Source organism: Heterodontus francisci, chromosome 3, assembly GCF_036365525.1.
Source record: "Heterodontus francisci isolate sHetFra1 chromosome 3, sHetFra1.hap1, whole genome shotgun sequence".
Classification (NCBI taxonomy): Eukaryota; Metazoa; Chordata; class Chondrichthyes; order Heterodontiformes; family Heterodontidae; genus Heterodontus; species Heterodontus francisci.
The window spans coordinates 201,709,665-201,728,998 of NC_090373.1; the positions used below are offsets into that span (position 1 = coordinate 201,709,665).

At 43.4% G+C, this 19,334-nt stretch overlaps 1 protein-coding gene across 1 annotated transcript in view; it reads right to left on the minus strand.

Moving 5' to 3' along the window:
• The window catches only part of LOC137367179 (dynein axonemal heavy chain 8-like), a 2,062,041-nt gene that overhangs the window by 1,385,131 nt on the left and 657,576 nt on the right, over nucleotides 1–19,334 (minus strand). The window contains exons 45-49 of the mRNA XM_068028615.1: nucleotides 16,619–16,716; nucleotides 15,651–15,768; nucleotides 12,321–12,505; nucleotides 11,690–11,764; nucleotides 8,778–8,874 (exon numbers count right to left, since the gene is read on the minus strand). Of these exons, the coding sequence (XP_067884716.1) occupies nucleotides 8,778–8,874; nucleotides 11,690–11,764; nucleotides 12,321–12,505; nucleotides 15,651–15,768; nucleotides 16,619–16,716 (573 nt within the window). The remainder of the gene's footprint in view (nucleotides 1–8,777; nucleotides 8,875–11,689; nucleotides 11,765–12,320; nucleotides 12,506–15,650; nucleotides 15,769–16,618; nucleotides 16,717–19,334) is intronic.

Below are 19,334 nucleotides of genomic sequence, written 5' to 3' on the forward strand. Positions count from 1 at the left end.
CTGCACTAAATCCGAGGGAATGAAGCCGGACAAGTGGTAGAAGTGGCAATGGGGGCATTTCGGGGATAGTGACCGTAACTCTGTAAGATTTAAGGTAGTTATGGAAAAGAACAAAGAGGGACTGGAAATAAATGTACTGAATTGGGGGAAGGCAGATTTCAATATGATATAACAGGATCTGGCTAAAGTGGAAAGCCCTAGATTACTGGACGATATAGTTGGGCTGGTAAGATGGGCGGAGCAGTGGCAGGTGGAATTTAATCCTGAGAAGTGTGAGGTGATGCACTTTGGGAGGACTAACAAGGCAAGGGAATATATAATGGATGGTGGGACCCTAAGGAGTACAGAGGATCAGAGTGTACTTGTCCATAGATCACTGAAGGCAGCAGCACAGGTAGATAAAATGGTTAGGAAGGCATACGGGATACCTGCCTTTATTATCCGAGGCATAGAATATAAGAGCAGGGAGGTTAAGATGGAGCTATATAAAACGCTAGTTAGGACAGAACTGTGTACAGTTCTGGCACCACACTATAGGAAGGATGTGAATGCACTGGAGAGGGTGCAGAGGAGATTCACCAGGATGTTGCCTGGGCTGGAGCAATTCAGCTATGATGAGAGACTGGATAGGCTGGGGTTGTTTTCCTTGGAGCGGAGAAGGGGGACATGATTGTGGTATGCATAATTATGAGGGGCATTGTTAGGATAGATAGGAAGAAACGTTTTCCCTTAATGGAAGGATAAATAACCACTAAACCCATCTGGTTCACTAATGTCCTTTAGGGAAGGAAATCTGCTGTCCTTACCTGGTCTGGCCTACAGGTGACTCCAGAGCCACAGCAATGTGGTTGACTCTTACATGCCCTTGAAATGGCCGAGCAAGCCAATCAATTCAAGGGCAATTAGAGATGGGCAATAAATGCTGGCCTGGCCAGCGATGCCCACATCCCATGAATGAATTAAAAAAAAACAGGGGGTATAGATTTAAGGTAAGGGGCAGGAGGTTTAAAGGGGAGTTGAGGAAAAAAAATTTTACCCAGAGGGTGGTTGGAACCTGGAACACACTGCCTGAAGGGGTGGTTGAGGCAGGAACCCTCACAACATTTAAAAAGTATTTGGATAGCACTTGCAACGCCACAGCATACAAGGCTACGGGCCTAGCGCAAAGGAAGATGGTTGTGGTTGTTGGAGGTCAATCATCTGAGCTCCAGTACATCACCGCAGGAGTTCCTCAGGATAGTGTCCTGGGCCCAACCATCTTCAGTTGCTTCATCAATGACCTTCCTTCAATCACAAGGTCAGAAGTGGGGATGTTCGCTGATGATTGCATAATGTTCAGCATCATTCGTGACTCCTCAGACACTGAAGCAGTCCGTGTAGAAATGCAGCAAGACCTGGACAATATCCAGGCTTGGGCTGATAAGTGGCAAGAAACATTTGCACTACAAAAGTGCCAGGCAATGATCATCTCCAACAAGAGAGAATCTAACCATCTCCCCTTGATATTCAACAGCAATACCATCGCTGAATCCCTCACTATCAACATCCTAGGGGCTACCATTGACCAGAAACTGAATTGTAGTTGCCATATAAACACCGTGGCGACAAGAGCAGCTCAGAGGATAGGAATCCTGAGGCGAGTAACTCACCTCCTGACTTCCCAAAGCCTGTCCATCATCTACAAGGCACAAGTCAGGAGTGTGATGGAATACTCTCCACTTGCCTGGATGGGTACAGCTCCAACGACACTCAATAAGCTCGACACCATCCAGGACAAAGCAGCCCGCATGATTGGCACACCATCTGCAAACATTCACTCCCTCTACCACCGACACACAGTGGCAGCAGTGTGAACCATCGACAAGATGCACTGCAGCAATGCACCAAGGCTCCTTAGACAGCATCTTCCAAACCCACAACCTCTACCAACTAGAAGGACAAGGGCAGCAAATACATGGGAACACCAACACCTGCAAGTTCCCCTCCAAGTCACACACCATCCTGACTTTGAACTATTTCGCCGTTCCTTCACTGTCACTGGGTCAAAATCCTTGAACTCCCTTCCTAACAGCACTGTGGGTATACCTACCCCAAATGGACTGCAGCAGTTCAAGAAGGCAGCTCACCACCACCTTCTCAAGGGCAATTAGGGATGGGCAATAAATGCTGGCCTGGCCAGCGACACCCACATCCCATGAATGAATAAATTTTTTAAAAAGTGCGGGAAAATGGGATTAGATTGGATGCTGTTTGATGGTTGGCGCAGACGCGTTGGGCTGAAGGGCCTGTTTCTGCGCTGTATAACTTTATGATTCTATTCCCTGCCCTTTTACCTCCTCTCTACTCACTATCTAAGGCCCCAAACACTCCTTTCAGGTGAAGCAGCGATTTACTTGTACTTCTTTCAATTTAATATAATGTATTCGCTGCTCACAATGTGGTTTCCTCTACACTGGGGAGACCAAACACAGATTGGGTGACCGCTTCGCGGAACACCTCCTCTCAGTCCAAAAGCATGACTCTGAGCTTTGGGTTGCTTGCCATTTCAACCCTCCCCCCTGCTCTCATCCCCACATATCTGTCCCGGGATTGCTGCAGTGTTCCAGTGAACATCAACGCAAGCTCGAGGATCAGCATCTCATTTATCGATTAGGCAAGCTACAGCCTGCCGGACTGAACATTGAGCTCAATAATTTCAGTGCATGATAGGCCACCCTTTTTATTTTTAGTTATTTTTTTCTTTTTTCTTTTTTATTATTTATTATTTTTAATTTGTTTGTTTTATTTTAGTTTGTTTCATCATTAATTTTTTTACTTTTTGCCTACCCACTGTTTTTTTCATATTTGTGCTTTGGGCCGGAGCTGTTCATTTTTCTGTCAATTAACGCTCTCGCTGCACTAACGCTTTGTCTTTCATTAAATTTGCAAACAATATACTGCAATCACAAATAAGAATCTTAAACTTAAAAAAGCCAATTATATAGATACGAGGGGAAAGCTGGCAAAGCTTAATTGGATAAATAGACTGGAAGGCATGGTGGTATACAAACAGTGGGAAACCTTTAAAGAAACAATTCAAAATTTTCAACAAAAAATACATTTCATTGAGAACCAGAAGCTCAGTGAAAAAGATACAACCATGGAGGCTAAGGATAGTAATAGATTATTTGAAGAAGCTTATAATGTTGCAGAATAATAGCAAGTTGGAGGACTGGGAGTGTTTTAGTAACCAGCAAATGGCCACCAAAATGTTATTTCAAAAAAAAATAGAGTAAACTAGCCAGAAATATGAAAACAGATTGTAAGAGCTTTGACAAATATAAATAAAGGAAGAGAGTAGCTAAAGTAAACGTTGGACCATTAGAAGCAGAGACAGGAGAAATTATCATGGGGAATGAGGAAATGGCAGAAACAAATTGAACAAATATTTTGTGTCTGTCTTCACGGTAGAATACACAAATTACAGACCAAAAATACAGGGTAACCTAAGAGCTAAAAAGAGTGAGGAAATTAAGTTAATTAATAACAGCAGAGAAAAAGTACTGGAGAAACTCAGGGGACAGAGGGACCTACCTTGTAGATGAATCACAAAATGTTAGCATGCAGGTACAGCAAGTAAATAGGAAGGCAAATAGAATGTTAGCATTGATTACAAGGGAGATGGAGTCTAAAAGTAGGGAAGTGTTGCGACAACTGTACAGGACATTAGTGAGACAACACCTAGAGTACTGTATTTAGTTTTGGTCTCCTTACTTAATAAGAGATACAGTTGCATTGGAAGCAGTTCAGTGATGGTACACTGATTCCTGAGAAGAAGGGGTGTCTTATGAGGAGGGATTGAGCAGGTTGGGCCTATACTCATCAGAGTTTAGAAGTATGAGAGGTGATCTCATTGAAACATATAAGATTCAGAGGAGACTTGATAGGGTAAATGCTGAGAGGAGGTTTCCCCTTGTGGGGGAATCTAGTACTCGGGACACAGTTTAAAAATCATGGGTCTCCCATTTAAGATGGAAATGAAGAGGAATTTCTTCTCTCAGAGGGTAGCTAATCTTTGGAATTCTCATCCCGAGAGCAGTGGAAGCTGGGTCACTGATTATATTCGCGGCTGAGTTAGACAGATTTTTGATCTACAAGGGAGCGAAGGGTTATGAGGGGGCAGGCAGGAAAGTGGAATTAAGGCTACAATCAGATCAGCCATGATCTTATTGAATGGCAGAACAGGTCTGAGGGGCCGAATGGCTTACTCCTACTCCTATTTCTTATGATCTTATGTTCTATCCAAGAGTAGCCTTACCAGGCCTCCCATGTTTGGAGACAAATAATTTTTAAAGGAGATAACAGCAGCAGTATTACAAGTGTAGCCTGACCTATCTCTATCGATTAAATTAACTTTCAACTATGTAACTCAGTGAAAATACAGAGAATTCCAGCATCAGCCAAAAGATATAATAAAGCAATGTATCTATAACTCTTGGAAGCAGTATTTAGAGGGATCATGCAGGAGTTAGTCTATGCCTAACTCAAAGAACAAAGAACAATACAGCACAGGAACAGGCCATTCGGCCCTCCAAGCCTGCGCCGATCTTGATGTCTGTCTAAACTAAAACCTTCTGCACTTCCGGGGTCCGTATCCCTCTATTCCCATCCTATTCATGTATTTGTCAAGATGCCTCTTAAATGTCATTATCGTACCTGCTTCCACCACCTCCCCCGGCAGCAAGTTCAAGGCACTCACCACCCTCTGTGTAAAGAACTTGCCTCGCACATCCCCTCTAAACTTTTCCCCTCGCACTTTAAACCTATGTCCCCGAGTTACTGACTCTTCCACCTTGGGAAAAAGCTTCTGACTATCCACTCTGTCCATGCCGCTCATAACTTTGTAAACCTCTTATCATGTCGCCCCTCCACCTCCACCTCCGTCGTTCCAGTGAAAACAATCCGAGTTTATCTAACCTCTCCTCATAGTTAATACCCTCCAGACCAGGCAACATCCTGGTAAACCTCTTCTGTACCCTCTCCAAAGCCTCCACGTCCTTCTGGTAGTGTGTCGACCAGAACTGCACGCAATATTCTAAGTGTGGCCTAACTAAGGTTCTGTACAGCTACAGCATGACTTGCCAATTTTTATACTCTATGCCCCAACCGATGAAGGCAAGCATGCCGTATGCCTTCTTGACTACCTTATCCACCTGCGTTGCCACTGTCAGTGACCTGTGGACCTGTACGCCCAGATCCCTCTGCCTGTCAATACTCCTAAGGGTACTGCCATTTACTGTATACTTCCCACCTGTATTAGATCTTCCAAAATGCACTACCTCACATTTGTCCAGATTAAACTCCATCTGCCATTTCTCCGCCCAAGTCTCCAACCGATCTATATCCTGCTGTATCCTCTGATAATCCTCATCACGATCCGCAACTCCACCAACCTTTGTGTCGTCCGCAAACTTACTAATCAGACCAGCTACATTTTCCTCCAAATCATTTATATATAATAAAAACAGCAAAGGGCCCAGCACTGATCCCTGCGGAAGACCACGAGTCACAGCCCTCCATTCAGAAAAGCACACTTCCACTGCTACCCTCTATCTTCTATGACCGAGCCAGTTCTGTATCCATCTTGCCAGCTCACCTCTGATCCCGTGTGACTTCACCTTTTGTACCAGTCTGGCATGAGGGGCCTTGTCAAAGGCTTTACTGAAGTCCATATAGACAACATCCACTGCCCTTGCTTCATCAATCATCTTCGTCACTTCCTCAAAGAACTGAATCAAGTTAGTGAGACACGACCTCCCCTTTACAAAACCATGCTGCCTCTCGCTAATAAGTTCATTTGTTTCCAAATGGGACCTAAATCCTCTCCCGAAGAATCCTCTCTAATAATTTCCCTGCATGATCCCTCTAAATACTGCTTCCAAAGATTCCTTCATGCCATTTAGATTTAGTGTTATATTCTGCTGACCAAAATATTCACAGGGGTAAGCAATGTACTCTTTAATTTTTTTTTGGAGGGCGCTGGCAATTTGTTTAAGTGCATGGCTGCTCAAAATTCTGTTGTGCAGCTGTGCGCACAAGGTAACTTAAAGGGCCAACTTTTGTGTAGCCTGCCTGGAAACTTTTGGTTTGCTGCCTGGCTGCGCAGCTTAGAGGGAACATTGTGGATAAAGTATACTTGACAAGGGACTTCCAAAGTGGCCCTTAATCAGTGTTGCACACATCTCTCTGCTCTGCATCTTGCCAGTGGTTGGTCGGCTTGGATGTGCAACCTATTTTTACCCAGATAGCATGCTGTGCACTTCCTGTTTGAAAACTGCTCTGGCCTGATATTGAAAAGGCATTAATATGTATCTGTGGTTTGTTTCTATTGAACAAAAGGGAATATAATATGTTAATATCTGTTTAATTTAGACTCTTTGCATCTTTGTAACCAGCAGTGACTCTGATGGCAACCTGGACAAAGTATTAATTTTAAATATTCACACATCAAAGTGTGTGTTCAAACATGTAATGTACTTGACAACAGTAATGACAGGTAATCAAATAGAGCTATGACAGATATAGTTTTTAATTTATTTTATTCTCATATATCTTTTAAAAGGAATTTCATAGGTATAGCTGAGTTTGACTTCCTCCCAGTCAACAATTTGTCCGAAATTGCCAGTCATACAAAATTATTTGAGGTTTCATGGCAGCATTTTGCTAGATAAGAAGTGAATGACTGCTTCAAGGATCAATCTTACATTGCAGACTCGCACAGAAAGTGCAATAATTGCTTTGCCATTTAAAGAGAATAATAATGTTCATAACTACTGTAAGTATACTGTACTAAATATAGTTAGCACTAAATAAATGTATCGCTTAGTTAACAGCCTGAGCCACAATCTGATAGCCCATGCATACTTCCATCTTCTGAAGTGGAAGAGATCATGTTGTGGCATCTGATCTACTTAGTTCCATTATCTATACGGAAGTAAATTCTATAACTGCCAAGAGAGAGATTGACTTGACAGACTTGTATTTATATAGCACTTTTCATGACCACCTGATGTCTCAAAGCACTTTACAGCCAATAAAGTACTTTTGAAATGCAGACACTGTTGTAATGTTGGAAACAAGGCAACCAATTTTGAGCAAAGCATGCTCCTACAAACAGCAATGTGATAATGACCAGAAAATCTGTTTTGGTGATATCGATTGAGGGATAAATATTGGCCAGAACACTGGGGATAACTCCCCTGCTCTTCTTCAATATAGTATCTTTTACATCACCTGACAGGACGGACAGGGCTTCGGTTTGACGTTTCATCAGAAGATGGCAATTCCAAAGTGGTGCACTCTCTCAGCACTGCACTGGAATGTCAGCCTTGATTTTTCTGCTCATGTCCTGATTGGGTCTTGAATGCACACCCTCTGACTCAGAGGCAAGAGTCCTATCAACTGTGCCAGGGTTGACACGTGAGGTTGGATTTTGTTGGGACAGCAGGGGTCCTGACATCCGGGCAGAAAGCCAGGGACAAACACCCCTCAGCCATTTGGGGTATTCCCGGCCACATGTTTCCACGCTCAGGAATTAATTGCCTGGCGCCGAGGCTCCTGTCCGTTTAAAAGATGGGAGCCCACCTCCAAGAGCTGCCTGCCGATTGGACGGCCATCAGTTCTTCAATCTTAGCAGACGCACTGGGAGTGGCACGACTGGCACTCCACCTCCCACCTTCCCTCACCATTTTACTCCCACACCGTCTCCCAGCCTGTCCCTAGAGGGGGCTGGTCAAATCCAGTCCATTGTCTCTATTATAGCCTATTTCAGAGGCAATTTAGTGGGGTTAATTTAAACATGCCAAAATTGGTGTTAACCCCTGCCCATCCCCTCCCCTGTTAACAGCCTCAAAATGGAATTGAAAGAAAAATTTACATTACGCTAATGCTCTGCCTCTCTTACAGGGGCAAAATAACATACCTGTTCCAGGCAGCAGATCCCTTGGAAAATGCAATTTAGGTTTGTAAGATGTACATAACAACAACAACAATTTATCAGGTACATTTAACATCGTAAAGCATCCCAAGGCACATTACAGGAGCGCTGTCAAACAAATTTGACTCTGAGCCACAAAAAGAGGTATTAAGATAGGTGATCAAAAACTTGATCAAAGTGGTAGGTTTTGAGGAACACCTTAAAGGAGGGGAGAGAGGTAGAGAAGCAGAGAAGTTTAGTGAGGGAATTCCTGAACTTACAGCCTGAGCAGCTGAAGACACGGCTGCCAATAATGGGGTGAAGGAAATGGGAATGAGGCAGAAATCTTAGACAGTTATAGGGTTGGAAGAGGTTACAGAAATAGGAAAATTACAGAGATTTTTCTTTTCTTCATTCATGGAGTTACAGGCAAAGCCAGTATTTATTGTCCATCCCTAATTGCCCTTAAGAAGGGGGTCGTGAACCGACTACTTAACTGCTGCAGTCCATGTCATGTAAAAACAGTGCCATTAGGTCAGGAGTTCCAGGGTTTTGAACTAGCTGCAGTGAATGAATCGCAATATATTTATGATGTCAGCGGGGCAACCTGAAGGCCACTTGCTATTGTGCTAGTCTGATTCTGGTGACCCACATCAAGACACCCTTTGGGGTAGGCAGATGGCGCGAAATGCCTCTGGCCTCTTCACTGCTGTAATGGATGGGCTAGCTGCTGCCCAAACATCAAAATCGACCCCCATGAATTTAAACTAGATGTGAGCATCCTCGAGAATCTTCGTTTAAATATATTGCAACATTAACATACCACGTTTGGAATTGCCAAGCGCACTTCAGCCTTCAAAAAGGGAGCAAACTCTTCAACATTGCTTGAGTAGCCATATGTTCCTCTTCTGCTTGATGTGCTGAATCAAATCAAATGTGTACATATAAAATAAACATAAAAATAAGGCAATATGACATGATATCCTTCATACTTTGCTAGTACCTTATTTTCTCAAGGCTCCCCTGCCAATATGAAGCTGTGATCCCCATTACAGTGAACGGAGCCATTCCAGGATACAAGCCTACCACTCAATAATAAAACAACAGCAGTTTTGGAGGCAAGCAGGTCAAAAATGATGGATCTGCATTCGGGCAAGAAATTTGTTTCGGAAATATATTTTGATTAAGTATACTTCTTATAGGGAAATTTCGAAAAATGCTTTGAACAAAAGGTCTTTCTTGGACTTTCTTTTCCCTTTAAGTATTTTAGATTTCAATAATCGTTTTTAGAAACGTAAAGTCACAACCCCTATTCATAATCTATTATTCATTTTACATTTCAAGCAGAAGAGCTTAAACTGATTTTTTAACTTATGCATTTACTGTACCATCTGAACATTAATAATCCATACAACCTGACAGAACATAAAAGCTTAATTGAAGTTCGATAAATCATAGCCTATTTGTTCCATCTAGGGTGAATTATAGAAACTCACAGCATGTAAGGAGACCATTCATGTCTGCACTGGCTCTTTAAAAGGGCAGGCATGGCTCGACTCACACTCCTGCTTTCTGTCTATAACCCAGTAAGTTCTTCATCCTCAATTACCTGCCCAACATTCACTTTTCAAATTATTTCCAGAATCAGCTTCTCCCACCTTTTCAGGAAGAGCATTCCAGATCCCGGCAACCATCTGACTGAAAGCATTTTTTTCTCATCTCCCCTCTAGGTCCTTTGCCAATGATTTTAAATCAATGGCCTCTGATAATTGACCCACTCACCAGAGGGAACAGTTTTTCTCTATCTACACGATCAAAACCTCTCATCATCTCGAAAACCGACAGTGGATCACCTCTTCAAATTATTTGTTCCAAGGAGAACAGTTGTAATGTTTTCAACGTCGCCTCTTAACTTGAGTCCCTCATCCCTGGTAACACCCTTGCAAACTTCCTTTGTGTCCTTGATAAGGCCTTTACATCTTTCCTGAAGCGGGTACACAGAATTGCCCGCAATACTCCGGTTGAGGCTTAACCAGTGATTTACAAAGTTCTAGGATGGTCTCTTTGCTTCTCTATCTAAGGCCGGAATTTTACGGTGGGTGGACGGGAGCCGGCCTCCGATGTAAAAGTCGGTGGGGAACCCGCTTCCACCTCGCCTGGGGATCCGTTCCGTATTTTGCGGGTCCCCAGGCTTTAATTGTGCTGAGGTGAGACTTCCACCTACTTGAGGTAGGAAGTCCCACTTCATTGAGCTGCCGGCCAATCAGCAGGCCAATAGCTCTTAGTCCCAGCAGCGCTACCAGGAATGGTGGCCACTTCTGGGACTGCTGAAAGATAGAAGAAGACGTGGAGCCGGGAGGAAAGGTAAGTTTCGGTTGCCTCGCCGGAAGTAATCAGTCGGGCCCCGGCGAGGCAAAGGTGGTCGGTTGGGGAGAAGGGGGGGGTGCGTGTTGGGTGCTGTGGGTGGTTGGGGTAGCAGGGGCGGCCCTCCATCGGACACCCTGTGCCCAATGCGCAGTGCCCCCCCCCCACCCCCGGACAATCGTCAGCCACCTAGTTTTCCCAGGTGGCTTTTAAGAACATAAGAAATAGGAGCAGTAGTAGGCCATTCGGCCCCTCAAGCCTGCCCCGCCATTCAATAAGATCATGGCTGATCTGCCCCAGACCTCAACTCCTCTTTCGTGACAGCTCCTCATAGCCCTCAACTCCCCGATATTTCAAAAATCTATCTACCTCCTCCTTAAATACTTTCAGTGATCTAGCCTCCACAACTCTCTGGGGTAGAGAATTTTCCTGGCTCGAGGACACCCGCTTGCCACGCATAAAATACGGGTGGAGGCGGGCAAAGGCCCTTAACTGGCCGTTAAGTGGCCTTGATTGGCCTGGGCAGGCGGGCCGTTTTTCACCCCCCACCCCGCCCTACATAAAGGGCAGCAGAGGCGGGAGCTGTTGGGAAAGCCTCCCGCTCCATTTCATGCCACCTCCCACCCCCCCAACACCATCCCGCTTGTTGGGATTGCATAAAGTTCCGGCCTATGTCTCTAACTATAAACTCAAGTAACCTTATAAATTTACCCTGCCATCTTTAAGGATTTGTGTAAAATCGACACCAAGGTCTCTCTTCTCATCTACACTTTGCAAATTCGTGTTACTTGTACTATACTGTCTTTCCATATTAATCCTCCAAAAGTGCATCACTTTACACTTCTCTGCACTGAACTCCATCTGCCAAGCTCCTTTCCATTTCACCATCCTGTCTAGTGGCAGTCTGCCACAACTATACCCCTTGACACTAACTGACCTTCTGGTCTCAGGGACACTGAAATATTTGCACTGGTCTTTGTGGCAGAATTTTATACAGCAGGAGTCAGATGACTCCAGCAGGGTGACATTGTTAATTTTAGATTAATTGTTTAATTATAGGCAGGTGATGCATATGAACTAAGGATTCACTTGTGCCCTGATAAATAGACGCTGACTTAAACTGTGTTTGTTGGGTTAGGGGGTGTTTGCTTGTAATCTGTAACTATGTAAATAAATGCTTATAAAAGTATGCAAAGATTGGCTCCAGTTATATCCTTCACCAACTGGCTTTCTGGACTATAACATGGCAGTAGAGGATGGCTACATAAAGGTGAAGTTTGAAAGCTAAGAAAAAAAGACTGAAAATGGCTATCCTAGTAGCCATTGTGGAAAATGGCAGAAAGCAAGAGTAAAATGCCAGGGCAGAATTACCCTCTGATATTCTTGGCACCTGCACCATATGGCCAGTGGAAGAATAAAGTGGATATGTGAACATGGGTCACATCCCTACCAAAGAGAAAACAAGGTATGGTCACTTCCTGCAAGAAGTAAAATCAGAAGTAAAGTACTTTGTGAACTGGAAGCCTGTCAGTTGGATAGTGATGAAGGTTTGGACCTTCTATTAGAGTTCTTGGATGAAATTTACAAATAAGAATGAGACATGATCAGACTTTGGTAGACGTTGGAAAACAGACGGTCATTCTATGGAACAGATTGTATTAAAAAATTGACAAAGTTCAATTTGGGAATCCCTGGATCAGTATTAATGCTTAAATTAATAGATTATGCTAATGTATCCCATATAGATAGGCTACTGGTTCTAGCTGACATTCAGTTCTTGGAGAAGAACACCCTGTTGGATCAAACATCAATGAAGAATTCGAGGAGAACAGTCATTTCCTCCAGCCTTCATGGAACAAATGGGACATTCGTGGAGACACAAGAATAGAGGACTCAGTAACTGATAGATTTATAAATGCTCTAGATACTGCATGCAGGCATCAATGCAATGAATGGAAGGATTAAAGACAGACGGAATGAGGATAAAAGTGTGTGAAAGCACCTTTCGCAGATCTGGTTATTATCGTAGAAGATAGAATTGGAAGAGCAATAATTGTCAAATGAATCCGAGGAATGGTCATGGAACAGGTAATAGGTGCCACAGGTATGATTTGAGGTATCATTATGTGGTGAACTGCCCAAAGCAGAAAGGCAGGGTCCTTGATATGAAAGATGATAAAGAGAACTCTGAGGAAGAGGATGAAGATAATATGAGTCTGAATGAATTGTACCGGTCACAAGGAGGAAATATGTTGGTTGTAGACACCATTTAACTGTGCAGTGCTGGATAGTGCTTGCACTTGGATAGTATACGGAACAGATTGGCTAAAATGTTATCTTGACTCACTGATTAGTGAGGATCAACTCAAGGTTAAGGAATGTAAAAATACCACTTGCTTCAGGTTTGGTGTTGGCAACACATTGAGGTCACATAAAAAAGTTGTAATTCCATGTTAAATAGCTGGTAAAAGCCATTTATAAGTACTTATGTAGTCTATAGTGAGATACCTATGCTTTTGAGTAAACCTTCAGTGAAAAAGACACAAATGAAACTTGACATGGAGTATGATAAGACAATTATTTTTGGAAAGTTAGTGGATCTACACTTACCCAGTCAGAACATTATTGCAACCCACCACCCCACCCCCCCTCAGAATGTTAGTGATTAGTGACATCAGATGATAAGAATCAGAGAGAAGAAAAGCAAATTGTCTTAATGTTACATAGGCATTTGCTCACCATACTTGTCAAAGATTAAAAATTCAGCTAAAAGATGCAGGTGTGCATGATGAATAGTATACAAAGAGGTTGATGAGACATGTGAAATCTGCAAAATTTATCGGAAGTCACCACCACATCCTAATGTAAGCCTCCATTGGCATCCTATATTTTTATAAAGTGTCGGTTGTGGCTTAGTTGTTAGCACTCTGACTGCTGAGTCACAAGGTTCCAGGTTCAAGTTCCACTCCAGGGCTTCAGCACAAAAATCAAGGCTGACACTCCAGTGCAGTACTAACTGCACTGTTGGAGGTGCTGCCTTTTGGATGAGATGTTAAACTAAGGCCTTATCTGCATATTTGGGTGGGCACCATTTTGAAGAAGAGCAGGGGAGTTATCCATGGTGCCCTGGTCAATATTTATCCCTCAATCAACACAACAAAAAAACAGATTTTCTGATCATTATCACATTGCTGTTTGCGGCAGTTTGCTGTTCACAAATTGGCTGCCGCATTTCCAACATTACAACAGAGACCACACTTCAAAAATATTTCATTGGCCAGGAAGCACTTTGAGACGTCCGGTAGTGAGATAAATGTGAGTCTTTCTTTTTGTTTTGTCGACCAGGGGGCCAACTTTAGCCTTTTTACAAAAGGGTTATTATGGACATAAACATGGAGAAATGGATAGGGACTGGACTTCGGGCACCAGCAAAGTTTTCTGACTGATAATGGAGGCAAATTTGCCAATGACAAATTTAGAGACGTATGAAAACGTGAACATCATGGTCATGAATACCACGGTTCAAAGTCCTTTCTGCAATGGACTTTGTGAAAGGAATCATGCAGTGATCAACGAAATGCTGCATAAAATTTCAGCTGAACAACCAGACTCAAGTTGATAACCACCCTGGCATGGGTGGTCATGCAAAGAATTCACTCCAGATGGCTGTAGGGTATAGTTGTCTATCAATTAGCCTGTGGGTGAAATTCCTGATTGCCTCCTGTGATGTGTGATAGTCCTCCTGCTTTAGAAGATACCAGAATCAATTCTCTTCTTTTCTGCACATTTGATTGCTTTACACAAAAGTCCGAGTGTATCAGGCCTGTGTCCTCAGTACCTTGCTCTACGGCAGCGAGGCCTGGACAACATATGCCAGCCAAGAGCGACGTCTCAATTCATTCCATCTTCGCTGCCTTCGGAGAATACTTGGTATCAGGTGGCAGGACTATATCTCCAACACAGAAGTCCTTGAAGCGGCCAACACCCCCAGCTTATACACACTACTGAGTCAGCGGCGCTTGAGATGGCTTGGCCATGTGAGCCGCATGGAAGATGGCAGGATCCCCAAAGACACATTGTACAGCGAGCTCGCCACTGGTATCAGACCCACCGGCCGTCCATGTCTCCGTTATAAAGACGTCTGCAAACGCGACATGAAATCGTGTGACATTGATCACAAGTCGTGGGAGTCAGTTGCCAGCATTCGCCAGAGCTGGTGGGCAGCCATAAAGACAGGGCTAAATTGTGGCGAGTCGAAGAGACTTAGTAGTTGGCAGGAAAAAAGACAGAGGCGCAAGGGGAGAGCCAACTGTGCAACAGCCCCAACAAACAAATTTCTCTGCAGCACCTGTGGAAGAGCCTGTCACTCCAGAATTGGCCTTTATAGCCACTCCAGGCGCTGCTTCACAAACCACTGACCACCTCCAGGCGCGTATCCATTGTCTCTCGAGATAAGGAGGCCCAAAAGAAGAAAAAGAACACACAGGGAGAAAGGGTTTCATCAAGTTCAATGTCTCAGAGAAAATTCGGAGAGCACTGAGGCATTGTATAAAACCATCTGGGATAGAATTTAATTCAGGAGATTTGGTGAACTATAAAAGAGAGGGTAATAAGGAATGGAAAGGCCCAGGTGAGGTAATAGATAATGATGGAAAGACAGTATTTTATCAAAAATAGCAATCAAACTGTTAAGGTTCATTCCTCATGATTAATCAAACTTAATTGCAAAATCTCAGGCGCTGAGCAGCTGATAGTAGTAAATGAGGCAGCTTGTACTTGAACTGATGAACAAAATATGGTCGATCAAGGGCTGAACACTGATAATGTGAGTGATCATGACCTACAGGCAAGAGCTATTGCATCGTTAGATGGGTACTCAGGTGACAAATATTCAAGAGGGGTCTAGTGAATGGACAAATAATTGTGGGATGTGGCAACATTAAATAAAATCAAAATACTACAGAGGCTGGAAATCTGAAATAAAACTAAAAAGTGCTGGAAATACTCAGCACATCTGGCAGCAGATGTGGAGAGAGAAGCAAAGTTAACATTTCAGGTCAGTGACCTTTCATCAGAACTGGCAAAGGTTAGAAATGCAATAGGTTTTAAGCAAATAAAGTGGGGGTGGGGCAAAAGAGAACAAATGGGAAGGTGTTGATAGGACAGAGGGTCACAGAGAATAACTGACAAGGAGGTCATGGAGCTACGGCAAAGACAAAGAGTGTGTTAATGGTGTGGTGAAATACAAATGTGTTGGAGTTTAAGTACGACAATGAAACACTGCTGCAGGCCAAGTTGAGATGATGCAGGATGATGCAGTCTGAAGCTGGACCTTCCAGGACCAGAGTTGCTCAAGGCTGCCCGCCAAGACCATCTGCAGTCTCCTCAACTGGAGGTCAGCAGCCTTCCGCCTGCTGCAGCTACTACTATGCAAGCATCTCGTAGGTGTACTAGGAGAGGCAAAAGCACATGGTAGACAGGCACTAACGGAATGCACAAGTTTTTTATGCAGAATGTAATGATTCAATTTATAAATTTGTATTAGAATGTGAATTTTCTGGTGTTTTTTATTTTTGTGTTGTCTGAAAGAGGATGATGTGATGGTTAATGACATGGAAAAGATAAGGGCATGGGACTGTTGGTGAATGGGGAGGTACAGTTGAGGCTACTCATATTGCTGATGTTATTTGATCATGTCGAGTCTGGGCAGAAAGGAGCTGTCTACATTGTAGGTTCTATTCCTTCTCTGTTCACGTGAGGGGAGATTTGGAAAGTTAAAGAGAAAGGGCAAGGAAGTAGTGCAGTGAGAAGAACTAGAGTGTGACAGGAAAGGACAAAACAAAAACAAACTCAAGTTGATAACCACCCTGGCATGGGTGGTCATTTGCATCAGCAAATAAGGTCAGAGTACGCAATAATGTTAAGAAGACAGAATTAAAGGATCTCTATCTGAATGCTTGCAGCATTCATAACAAGATGGATGAATTGATAGCGCAAACAGAAATAAATGGGTATGATATAATAGTCATTACAGAGATATGGTGGCAAAGTGACCAAGGCTGGGACCTCAATATTCAAGGGTATTTGACATTTTGGAAGGACAGGAGGAAAGGAAAAGGAGGTGGGTGTCTCTGTTAATAAAGGATGAGATCAGTACAATAGTGAGAAATGCTCTTGGTTCAGAAGGTCAAGATATAAAATCAGTTTGGGTGGAGATAAGAAACAGCAAAGGAAACAAATCACTCGTGGAAACAATTTATAAGCCCCCTAACAGTAGCTAAAAAGTTGGACAGATTATACATCAAGAAATATTGGGGGCTTTTAAGAAAGGTACAGAAATAATTGTAGGTGTACTTAAACTTCACATCAATTGGACAAATCAAATTGTCAAAGGTAGCCTGGAAGATGAGTTCATAGCGTGTACTCATGACAGATTCTTAGACCAGCACATTCTGGAGCCAGCCAGAGAGCATGCTATTCTAGAACCTACTAGCGACCAGGCAATTTTGGAACTGGGAATGTGTAACGAGACAGGATTAATTAAAGACCTCATAGTAAAGGATCCTCCATACAGAACAGAATTTCACATTCTGTTGAGGATGAGAAATGTGGGTCCATAATTAGTGTCTAAAACTTAAATAAAAGCAATTAAAAGGATATGAAGACAGAGTTGGCTAAAGTCGACTGGGAAAATAGGTAAAAAGGGAAGATGGCAGAGATGTAGTCACGGACATTTAAGGAGATATTTCATAACTCTCAACAAAGATATATGCCATTGAGTTATAGAGATACAGCACTGAAACAGGCCCTTCGGCCCACCGAGTCTGTGCTGACCATCAACCACCCATTTATACTAATCCTACATTAATCCCATATTCCCTACCACATCCTCACAATTGTCCTACCGACACTAGGGGTAATTTACAATGGCCAATTTACTTATCAACCTGCAAGTCTTTGGCTGTGGGAGGAAACCGGAGCACCCAGTGGAAACCCACACGGTCACAAGGAGAACTTCAAACTCCGCACAGGCAGTACCCAGAACTGAACCCGGGTTGCTGGAGCTGTGAGGCTGCGGTGCGAACCACTGCGCCACTGAGGAAGAAAAACTCTACCTGAAGGATGCACCATGCATGACTAACTAAGGAAGCTAAGGTGCTGTCAAATTGAAAGAATGCTGCGAAGATTAGTGGCAGGCCGGAAGATTGGGAAAATTTTAGAAACTAGCACAGGATGGCTCAAAAAAAAGAGAAATTAGAGCATGAGCATGAGCAAGAAATATAAAAACAGACCACAAAAGCTTCGACATGAATATAAAAAGGAAAAGAGTAGCTCAAGTGAGCATTGATCCCTTCGAGGGTGAGACTGTGGAATTAATGGGAAAAAAGGGAATGGCAGAGGCTTGAACAAGTATGTTATATATGTCTTCACAGTAGAAGACACAAAAGGCATCCCAAGAATTAGGAGGCAAAAGGGATGGAGGAACTTAAAACAATCACTACCACTTGAGAAAAGGTCATGGGAATACCAATGGGACTAAAGGCTAAAAAGTCCCCTGGACCTGATGGCCTGCTTCAGGGGATCTTAAAAGTAATGGCTGCAGAGATAGTGGATGCATTGGCTGTGATCTTCCAAAATTCCCGAGATTCTGGAAAGGTCTCAGTTCACTGGAAAACTATAAATGTAACAACTCTGTTCAAGAAAGGAGGGAGATAGAAATCAGGAAACTATCAGCCAGTTAGCCTAATGTCTGTTGTTGGGAAAATGATGGAATCCATTATTAAGAAGATATGAACTTTTGTCACATTAGAGCAGAGACAGACAGAGACAATTATTGGAAGGAAAGATCGACTGAAAATGTAGGAGAAAGAAGTAGAGAAGAAAAGTGATGATAGAAATAATGGAATGGGTGCAGTTGACCTATGCAGAATGTGTAAGGACAGGACAGGACAGACAAAGGTGGAGATCCATGGCAGTCAACATTCTGGGAAGAAGAAGACATTAACGAGCAAATGAAAATGCGGTATCCAAAATTGAACACAATACTCCAGTTGAGGCTTGAACCAGTGTTTTATAAATGTCCATCATAACGTTCTTGCTTTTGTACTTTATGCCTCTATGTATAAAACTCAGGATCATATATACTTTTTTAAACATTTTCTCAACCTGCCCTGAGATTTGTGCACAGGTCTCTCTGTTGCAACACCTGTGGAATTTTACCCTTTTATTTATATTGCCTCTCCTCAATCTTCCTACCAAAATGCATCACTTCGCAATTTGCCCGTGCCACGTGCTAGCGAAGCGAGGAATAGGGAGAGAGAGGAGTTGAACACGTGGCTGCAGGGATGGTGTAGGAGGGAGGGCTTTGGTTTCCTGGATAATTGGGGCTCTTTCTGGGGTAGGTGGGACCTCTACAAACAGGATGGTCTTCACCTGAACCAGAGGGGTACCAATATCCTGGGGGGGGAGATTTGCTAGTGCTCTTCGGGGGGGTTTAAACTAATTCAGCAGGGGAATGGGAACCTAAATTGTAGTTCCAGTGTACAGGATGTTGAGAGTAGTGAGGTCAGGAATAAGGTTACAAGGACGCAAGAGGGCACTGGTAAGCAAGAACTTGATTTAAAGCGTGTCTACTTCAACGCCAGGAGCATCCGGAATAAGGTGGGTGAGCTTGCAGCATGGGCTGGTACCTGGGATCTCGATGTTGTGGCCATTTCGGAGACATGGGTAGAGCAGGGGCAGGAATGGATGTTGCAGGTTCCGGGATTTAGATGTTTCAGTAAGAACAGAGAAGATGGTAAAAGAGGGGGGGGGGGTGTGGCATTGTTAATCAAGGAGAGTATTACAGCGGCAGAAAGGACGTTTGAGGACTTGTCTACTGAGGTAGTATGGACCGAGGTTAGAAACAGGAGAGGAGAGGTCACCCTGTTGGGAGTTTTCTATAGACCTCCGAATAGTTCCAGAGATGTAGAGGAAAGGATAGCGAAGATGATTCTCGACAGGTGCGAGAGTAACA